We start from the raw sequence: 9,238 nt of genomic DNA, 5'->3' as shown, positions 1-9,238 counted from the left end.
ACTTACATGGTATAGTGTGGCCTCCGGCACAGGTGTGCCCATGATATCTTGTCTCAGTGCATCCATTTGCAAGCTAGGTAGCAATGAATAGTGAGTCGGGCTACTACTCTTATCACCCTTCTTTTTAGACTTCTTCCCTGTGTCTTTTTTGCTGTTTCTCTGAAACATGTATTCTTCTTGAGCAATTTTTTCATTGCTCATATATCGGAGTAGAGAGTTTTCTATATAAAAGAAGATAAATACACCAATGTAAATACGCAAATATTCCAAACTTTCTATTCTTCCTTAATTGTACTATGAGATTTTGTTTCAGAAATGTAACTTGACTTCATTTATGAAATACCTTTGTAGTGAAAATATAGAGGATCTTAATTATTTGGGATCATAGGGAAACAGGAAATACATAGCCTATAGATTATTTCTCCAAGTTTTAGGTCTGAACAAACTATATCAGAATCACCTGCGGAACTTGAATCAGAAGTTCTGGGTGTGCGGCTCATAAAATTTTTAACAAGCTCCCCCAGGGAGATTCTGCTAAAATTTGATGACAAACACTGACCTACGGCAGGCTAGGGAGCATCCGTGGAGAAGTTAAAACCCACACTATGGACCAATAGTGAGGAAACTTAGTTCATAAAACCTATGCTTAAATTGATAGCCAGAACTTAGTACAGTGCTTCATAAGGCCTTTTTCCCCCCAAGATGTCACTATGATATCAACTCCCAAAAGAGTGACTCAGAGAAGGCATATAAGTGTTTCCCTTTTTATATTTTTCTTGATTAATTCTATAAAACAAATGAGGTTAGAAACTGAAGTCTGGAAGACGGAATGAATACATAGATGTAAAGGAATCTGTCAATGTTCCTATATTTACCAACACTTTCAGAAATTCTCGCTCCATGAAACAAGTGTTAAGAAGTCTAATGAAGCAGATAGTCATGCTTACTTATCCCTGTGTAGTCTGTGGATCTGTGTATTAATGAAATAATTTCTGCACACTGGCTAGAAATAACAGGCAAGTGGGTTAAACATGTTATAAAGGAAGCTTAGTGACTAGGTTCTATGAAAAGTTGTTTGCTTTGTTTTGAATAATTTTATTTTTCATCTATAACCTTAGGGATCTCATTTCAGAAAATGGAAGTAGCAGCATGACCCACTGGGCCCACCATATCCACACTTGGTCGAATCCCATTTAGTAGCAAAACTTCCAGTTGCTCTCTTTACTGCTCACCTCAATGGCAGGATAAGTGAACATAAAAACTTACTTTTGGTAGATACTTCAAGTGTAGCCCACCCCCAAGTAAGAAGATAACCCTGAACAGCAAACAGAAGAGAAAAAAAAGCAAAGCAGTTTTTTTTTCCATTTCTATATGGTTTTCATTAGAGTCACTGGCCCAGTTTCTATTAGTTTTTACCCATGTGCTTCAAAGCTCAATTTAACGTTATATTAATACAAAAGTAGTGAGGTTGGCATTGCGGACCAATGGGGACTGATCACAAACTCTTTCTATTTGTTGAACTTAATTCTTTTATGCAGTTTCACACTTCTGACCTTGTTTTCCAAGTATTAACTTTCAAATAACACTCAGATATTAATTTTTTACATTGTACTTATCTACCCTGAATCCCTTAGGAGGCATTCAGAGAAGATATCTACTTAATAACAGATCAAGATAGTTAAAGGTTAGTCTGAGTTGGTTTGGGTGTATCATAAAGTCAGTGAGAGAATGAACAGTTTTCCACTGAAGCCACAACATCCTATTTAAAAAACATTTAAATTTGCTTTTTGTTTCAACAACCCAGCCTACACTGAAATTCTAGAACACTTACCTCTTCTACTATCTCTCTTCATCTTATTTGGATCTTCATAGTCCCCCACCCAATTATATTCCACTGGCATAGATATAGGTCGTAGCTTGCCTAAACACAGAGAACAAAGTTCACATCACATTGTTTTTCTTCCCCACGTCCGCTCAAACTTAAACGGACTTTTAGCTACAGTCTGCAAAACACACTCACTCATATGCAACATTATGGTTGGCATTTGTGAAGGTGAAAAATATGTGTGTTTTGAGCCAGAAGGTGAAACTGCCTGTGGCAATTGGCCAGGTGATAATGCAAACTTAAGGCACTTTTTATAAATAATAAAGAACAGCCTAGGTTTGCTCTCTTAGGAGCTCCAGGCTTTAAGAATGTGGCCCTTTACAAAGAGGATGATCATTTTAGTGACTTCATTTTCAATAACTGGATCTGTCTTATTCCCCAATGCCCAAGTGTCTTTATCTTGATAGCCAGTCTCCAAGATAGTAGCTCCTTGTGTTTAACCTGCCTGCCAGAACATTAACCCATCGTTTCATGTTGAAACACCACACTACTAACTTCCCATCTTCACTGCCTCCTAACTCCTATCTGCTTTTTGGATACCACCATTCTTCAGCAATACGGCTATACTCTCTTTTATGGCCTAAAGCTGGGTCTGCCCCAAGCATCTCTTCCTATTGTGAACTCTAGTTTCTAGTTCCAAGTAATCACTGTTTTGGCCTGTCCCATTTCCCTCTGGGTCTGTGTTCTTACTAAAAAGCATTTTAATTTTACTTTAGCAAGCAGAACTCATGGCACAGACTTTAAGGATAGCTTTTCGGTGAGGCTGCAGTGTATTATTTCTGATCAACTTGAAATTCTTGAAGTACAAAACAGCCAAAAGAAAATCATACCAAAGTTTAAAAAGGATACTTAGCACAATGCCTGGCATATAAATTTACTAACCAACATTATGGTTGGTCTTTGTGAAGGTTAATAAATTCTGAATGAATGAAAATTAAAGACTCATGTGGGACTGGGTCATAATAATAATGATGATTATGATGATCATGATAATAGTACTAACATGTATATATCATTTACCATATGCCACATATTGTCTAAGGGTTTTATAAGTATTAAATTGTTTAATTATCAAAACTATGAGAAATATACTATTACCCTCATTCTACCAGATGAAGAGCCTGGGACAGGTTATGTAATTTACCCAAGGACACACAGTTGGTAAGTGTGTAGTACCAGGGTTCAAACCCAGGCACTCAAACACTACTTCTGTAGTAATTTTTGGTGACTTCAATATTCACCCTCCAATATTTTGGCCTCTCAGTTTATTGAGGTTCTCTCCTCCACCCATTCTTGTGGTCATATGCTTAATCTTGTCACCTGCAAAGGCTGTAATTTTTCCCAGTACCCCAATTTCCTACCACCTTCTGTATTTTTAGCACGCCCCCTACAGCAGTCCAACAATTCTTCCTCCTTTAATCTACCAATCTTCCCACCTTTCAACACCTCCTGGTCACTGCACGTCCTCTTCACTTCCCTCCTTGCCCAGATACATTTCACAATCAAATTGCTATGAACACTCCATGGAGTTAAAAAAATCCATCAAGATACTTCTTTCTCATTATGTTCTTAAGGAAAATGTGCCAACCTTATGGCATTTTATTATATATGCTGATACAGCTTACTTAGTGTATTTTCCTAAGCTCTTTGAAAGTCTGAGGATGAACTAGACATGATAAAATTATTAATGAGCCCCCCAACGAAGTATTTATTTAATGGCTTCCTTTCAAGGTGTGCAAACGACTTTATAAATCATCACCTCAGTTTCCTAATTTTCATGGGGTAGATTTCTGCAGTTTTACAGAGGGAATTTGGGTAAGCTGATGCAGGTCAATATATTCTGCCCATCCAGGGTGGCATAAAGGTTTTAGGAAAGGTCTCATTTTGTCATGTCTATTCAACTGCTTTCCAAAATCAGTCCTCCAGCTTTTCAATGTTATGAGTGCTATATTTTCAAAGTTCTTACAACTCATTTCTTTAGAATCTGGTTTTAAGGATAAACTCCATTTTAGCATGGGCACTGAAACTGAAATAGTGAACAGCTCTAACACTGTTTCTACATGTCACCAAGAAAATCTTTTGAAAAGTGAAAAATCCAACAAATAAGCAGTTGTTTTAACTTTCTCTCGCTAAGAAAGAAAATAGTCTGATAGTTTTTGAAGAATTGATTGGTTGTTTGGAGTCAAATATATGTGCACAAAAACAAGAAGAAACTTCTCACATAGAATACGAAATATATAATTGTATTCGTTGTATTTTACATCATATTCTCTGAGATTTTCATGGAACTAAGCCATGAAAGGATGTAATTAAGCCTTTGCTATGTCTGGTTATATCACTCACCATAGGAAAAAAATTTGCAGAAGATTTAAACAGACTTTTTATGGAGTGATTTTTTTTTTAAGCAGAAGTATACTGTATATTACTGATACAAAATTGAGGAAAATATATTGAACCAGACAAAAAACTGAGATAAAAAGTCTTAATTAAAATTTACTTTTATAGGACATCAAGCTTTTGCTTTTACTAGTTATAAAGCTATGAATTTTAGCAATGAAAATCAAAATAAGTATTTTTAAAAGTAAAGTGTATTATTTGTTTAGTTATAGCAAATAATGTTGCTTATAAACAATGCTTTTATAAATTTTTTATTGTGCTAAAATATTGAAATAGATTTAATAAAACAGTTAAAGTAATAACATAAGGTAGCATTCTTATATAAACAACAGTCTTTGGCAAATTAAAAAATAGACAATGGCTTAAATTATTTCTAATTCTAAATATACAGATCTTTGATTGCAGCTTGGAAATGTTTGCAACTGTGTATTTATAGCAGTGTTTTAATTTCATAACAGCAAAGTTCAAATGGAAAAAAATCTTTATGGTTTTATGCTATAGTGATGCTAAGAAAAAGAGTTCTACATGCATTATTATTGCTAGATTTAAATCAAATGTATACTATTATTAATACAGGCAAAGTATTTTTATGCTTGTATGACCTTTTAAGGCTTATTAAACACATCTAACTCATTCCGACGTAATTGTACATAAATTAGTAATAAATCTCTGAAAAATAATTTGGAAAATTGAAAGGTATCTCTTTATGTAATAACGCTATTTACTAATTCATAATAAAAATTAATAATACTCAGGAATATAGTAAAAACATGAAGATAAAAGCCCATTTAAAAATTTTGCTGGGGGCTTCCCTGGTGGCGCAGTGGTTGAGAGTCTGCCTGCTAGTGCAGGCGACACGGGTTCGAGCCCTGGTCTGGGAAGATCCCACATGCCGCGGAGCAACTAGGCCCGTGAGCCACAATTACTGAGCCTGCGCGTCTGGAGCCTGTGCTCCGCAACAAGAGAGGCCGCGATAATGAGAGGCCCGCGCATCGCGATGAAGAGTGGACCCAACTTGCCGCAACTAGAGAAAGCCCTCGCACAGAAACGAAGACCCAACACAGCCATAAATAAATTTTAAAAAATTAAACTTTAAAAGAAAAAAGAAAAAAAAATTTTGCTGACCACTTCCTCTTACAGAAATTTTTTATTCCTCTAAGCATGAAACATTTATTAATTATAGAGTTCATTTGACACGCCATCATAAACCTTGTGATAAATCTGTGCTAGTATCTCATAGTTAAATTATTATTCTGTTACTTGGCTTTTCATATCTGTTGCACATCTGGAGCATTCTAACTGAGATCTCTATAGAGGCAGGAATTGTGCACTGTATTTCTTATTGTAGTCTAATAAATGTACAAGAGGTCAAAGATAAATACTTTTGGATTTTGTTTGAATTTTATTCTGAAATTAATGGCAAGTAGCTTTTTAAAAATAATGAACTATATTTAGTTGCAATTAAACACAAACAGAACCTTAAACATAATTTAAAGACTATTTAGCACAGTGAACTATAATTCAATATCTTGTAATAATCTATAATGGAAAAGAATTCAAAAAAGAATCTATACATATATATATGTATATATATATGTATATATATGTGTGTGTGTGTGTATATATATATATATATATATATATATATATACACACACAACTGAATCACTTTGCTGTACACCTGAAACTAACACAACATTGTACATTAACTACACTTCAATTTAAAAATGGTTAAAAAATAAAATAAAGAGGGCTTCCCTGGTGGCGCAGTGGTTGAGAGTCTGCCTGCTAATGCAGGGGACACGGGTTCGAGCCCTGGTCTGGGAAGATCCCACATGCCGTGGAGCGGCTGGGCCCGTGAGCCACAACTACTGAGCCTGCGCGTCTGGAGCCTGGCCTCCGCAACAAGAGAGGCCGCGATAATGAAGAGGCCCGCGCACCGCGATGAGGAGTGGCCCCCGCTTGCCGCAACTGGAGAAAGCCCTCACACAGAAACGAAGACCCAACAAAGCCAAAAAAAATAAAAAATATATATATATAAAAAAAATAATAAAAAAAAAATAATAAAATAAAATAAAATAAAGATATATTAAATCTAAAAAAAAAAGCAGATAGGAGTTTTAGAAAGTCCAGGAACAAGCCAAACGAAACAGCATATTATAAGGGACATATATAAATTGATAAAAACTATTCTAAAAAAGCAAAGAAACAATAAATAGATAATTCAGGAGAGTAGTGATATTAACAAGATAGGGTAGGACAGGGATCCACTGTTGGAAGCAAAGACAATGGTCAGTATTCCAATTATTGGCAGGTTGCCAGAAGAACCAACCATGTGATTAGAGGGTTGGAACTTTCAGTCCTATCCCCCACCCCCCCACAACCTCCAGAGACGAGAGGGGGCTGGAGATTGAGTTTAATCACCAAGGACCAATTATTTCATCAATTGTGCCTATGCAATGAAGCCTCCATAAAAACCAAAAAAGGACAGGGTTTGGAGAGCTTCCAGGCTGGCGAACAGGTGGAGATGCTAGGAGAGTGGCACACCTAGGGAGGGCATGGAAGCTCCAAGCCCTTGCCCCATGCCTTGCCCTGTACATCTCTCCCATCTGGCTGTTCCTGAGTTATATCCTTTTATAATAAACTGGTAATCTACTAAGAAAAAAAAAAAGAATACTGATGTGATGGAATGCCTTATAATGATCTAATACTCTGTTTTAATATGAAATTGCTATGTTTTAATACTTAGTGTACAGAATTGCTTAAAAATAAACCAACTTTTTCCTTAGACAGTAAAGCATTTTCAATGCTATTACAAATGCTACAGTGCTCTTTGGCAGAGTTAATTGCTCACTCTCTTGGGCTCCCTTAGCTCTTTCTTAGTGCCTTTGGTATATATGATCCTTAATTATACTGTATTGTATCTGTCTGTTTATGGGTTTTTCTACTTTTTGGCAGGAGCTTATATATCTTTGTTATGGAAGTTCCTGGCAAAGATTCTGACCCAGAGCACGTATTCATTAAATTTCTTTTGAATGCTTGAATGAAAGGATGCTAGACATTAGGGAGATCCCAAATTACTGGACTGTTCACTGGATTCTACTCCCTCTTTCTTACTCAAGGGCATCTCTTGAGCAATTCTACCTTACTTTCTCCTGTAGCATCAATTTTTCCCTATCGACCCAATGATTCCCACTAGCATACAAACATGCTGTAATTTCTCCAACCTTAAAAAAAAAAAAACCTTTCTTCGACAATAAACAGCCACCCCGCTACCACTTTATTTCTCTGGTCCCCGTTAGGGAAAAACTCCTGAAGTCTCACTTCTATTCTCAGTCTCCAATTTCTCTCCTTCTCTTTTTCTTCCTAGCTTTACTGAGGTATGATTGACAAATTCAAATGTTATACATTAAGGCTGTACAGCATGACTTTTTAAGGTTTGCAATGTGATTATATATATATATATATATATATACACACACACACACACACACACACACACAGCGAAATGATTATCACAATCAAGCTACCACATCCTTCACCTCATATAGTTACCATCTGCATGTGTGCGCGCGTTTATGTGTGGTGAGAACACTTAAGATCTACTCTGTTAGCAAAATTCAAGTATACAATGGAAAACATTACAGTGGTTCCTCAAAAAATTAAATATAGAACTTCCATAGGATCCAGCAACCCTACTTCTGGGTATATATCCAAAGGAAATGAAATCAGTCTAAGAGATATCTGCACTCTCATGTTCATTGTAACATTGTTCACAATAGCTAAGATATGGAAACAATACAAGTGTCCATCAATAGATGAATAAATAAAGAAAATGTGGTATATGTATACAATGGAATATTACTCTGACATAAAAAGAAGGAAATCTTGCCATCTGTGATGACATGGATGAAACTGAAGGACATTATGCTTAGTGAAATAAGCCAGACACAAAAAGACAAATACTGTATGATCTCACTTATATGTGGAATTTCCTCCTCTCTTGAACCTTCTCTAATTAAGCTCTTGCCCCCTAAACTCCACTAAAACTACTATTGTCAGCGTCACTAGTGCTTCCATGTTGCTAAATCCAATAGACAATTCTCAGAACCCTTGACTTTTCTGATCTGTCTGCAACATTTGACACAGAGGATTATTCCCTTCTTGAAACACTTTCTTTACCTGGCACCCAGGATTCTGTCTTCCTCTGGTTTTTGTCTCCTCTTCTCTTCCTAAACTCACATGCATCCTTCAGAGCTAAGCAAAAATGTCATTTCCTCAGGGATACTCTTCTTGACCTTGTTCTAGGGTTGGGTTCCTCTATGTTTGTTTTTATTTTCTTTTGTAGTTTTTTTTTTAAATAGCATGCCAGTTATAGTCAAATAAGTATTTATTAAATTAGTTGCTTCAGGGCTTCCCTGGTGGTGCAGTGGTTGAGAATCTGCCTGCTAATGCAGGGGACATGGGTTCGAGCCCTGGTCTGGGAAGATTCCACATGCCGCGGAGCAACTAGGCCCGTGAGCCACAACTACTGAGCCTGCGCGTCTGGAGCCTGTGCTCCACAACGAGAGAGGCCGCGATAGTGAGAGGCCCGCACACCGCGATGAAGAGTGGCCCCCGCTCGCCGCAACTAGAGAAAGCCCTCGCACAGAAACGAAGACCCAACACAGCCATAAGTAAATAAATTAAAAAAAAAATTAGTTGCTTCAATTCTGTCCCTATTCTAGAATGTAAATTTCACAAAGGAACAAAAATTTCTCTGTCTACCGTGGTATTTCCAGCACTTAGCACAGTGCCTTAAACATAGTAACAGCTCAATATTTGTTAACTGATTACTTGTTAAGAAAGTAAACAGGGGACCTTCCTCATACATTGGACTAAAAACGTCCAAGCTATACCGTTAGTTTCTATTTTCAAAGTTTCCTTCCCCTTCCTTCCTGTCAACTTTCCATTCCC

The 9,238-nt window shown here is 36.6% G+C and overlaps 1 protein-coding gene across 5 annotated transcripts in view; it reads right to left on the bottom strand.

Moving 5' to 3' along the window:
- The window catches only part of CNKSR2 (connector enhancer of kinase suppressor of Ras 2), a 258,934-nt gene that overhangs the window by 86,630 nt on the left and 163,066 nt on the right, over positions 1-9,238 (bottom strand). For 3 of the 5 annotated variants that reach the window (XM_082446969.1, XM_082446965.1, XM_082446967.1), the window contains 2 exons: positions 1,832-1,921; positions 7-221 (listed from right to left, as the gene is read on the bottom strand). In XM_082446969.1, coding sequence (XP_082303095.1) covers positions 7-221; positions 1,832-1,921 — 305 coding nt within the window. The remainder of the gene's footprint in view (positions 1-6; positions 222-1,831; positions 1,922-9,238) is intronic. The other 2 variants (XM_082446966.1, XM_082446968.1) reach the window with 1 other exon arrangement.

The sequence above is a fragment of the Balaenoptera physalus genome (genome assembly GCF_965194825.1).
Source record: "Balaenoptera physalus genome assembly, chromosome: X".
NCBI lineage: Eukaryota > Metazoa > Chordata > Mammalia > Artiodactyla > Balaenopteridae > Balaenoptera > Balaenoptera physalus.
Note: the sequence above shows the minus strand (reverse complement) of the source record. Positions and strands in the feature narration are given on the sequence as shown.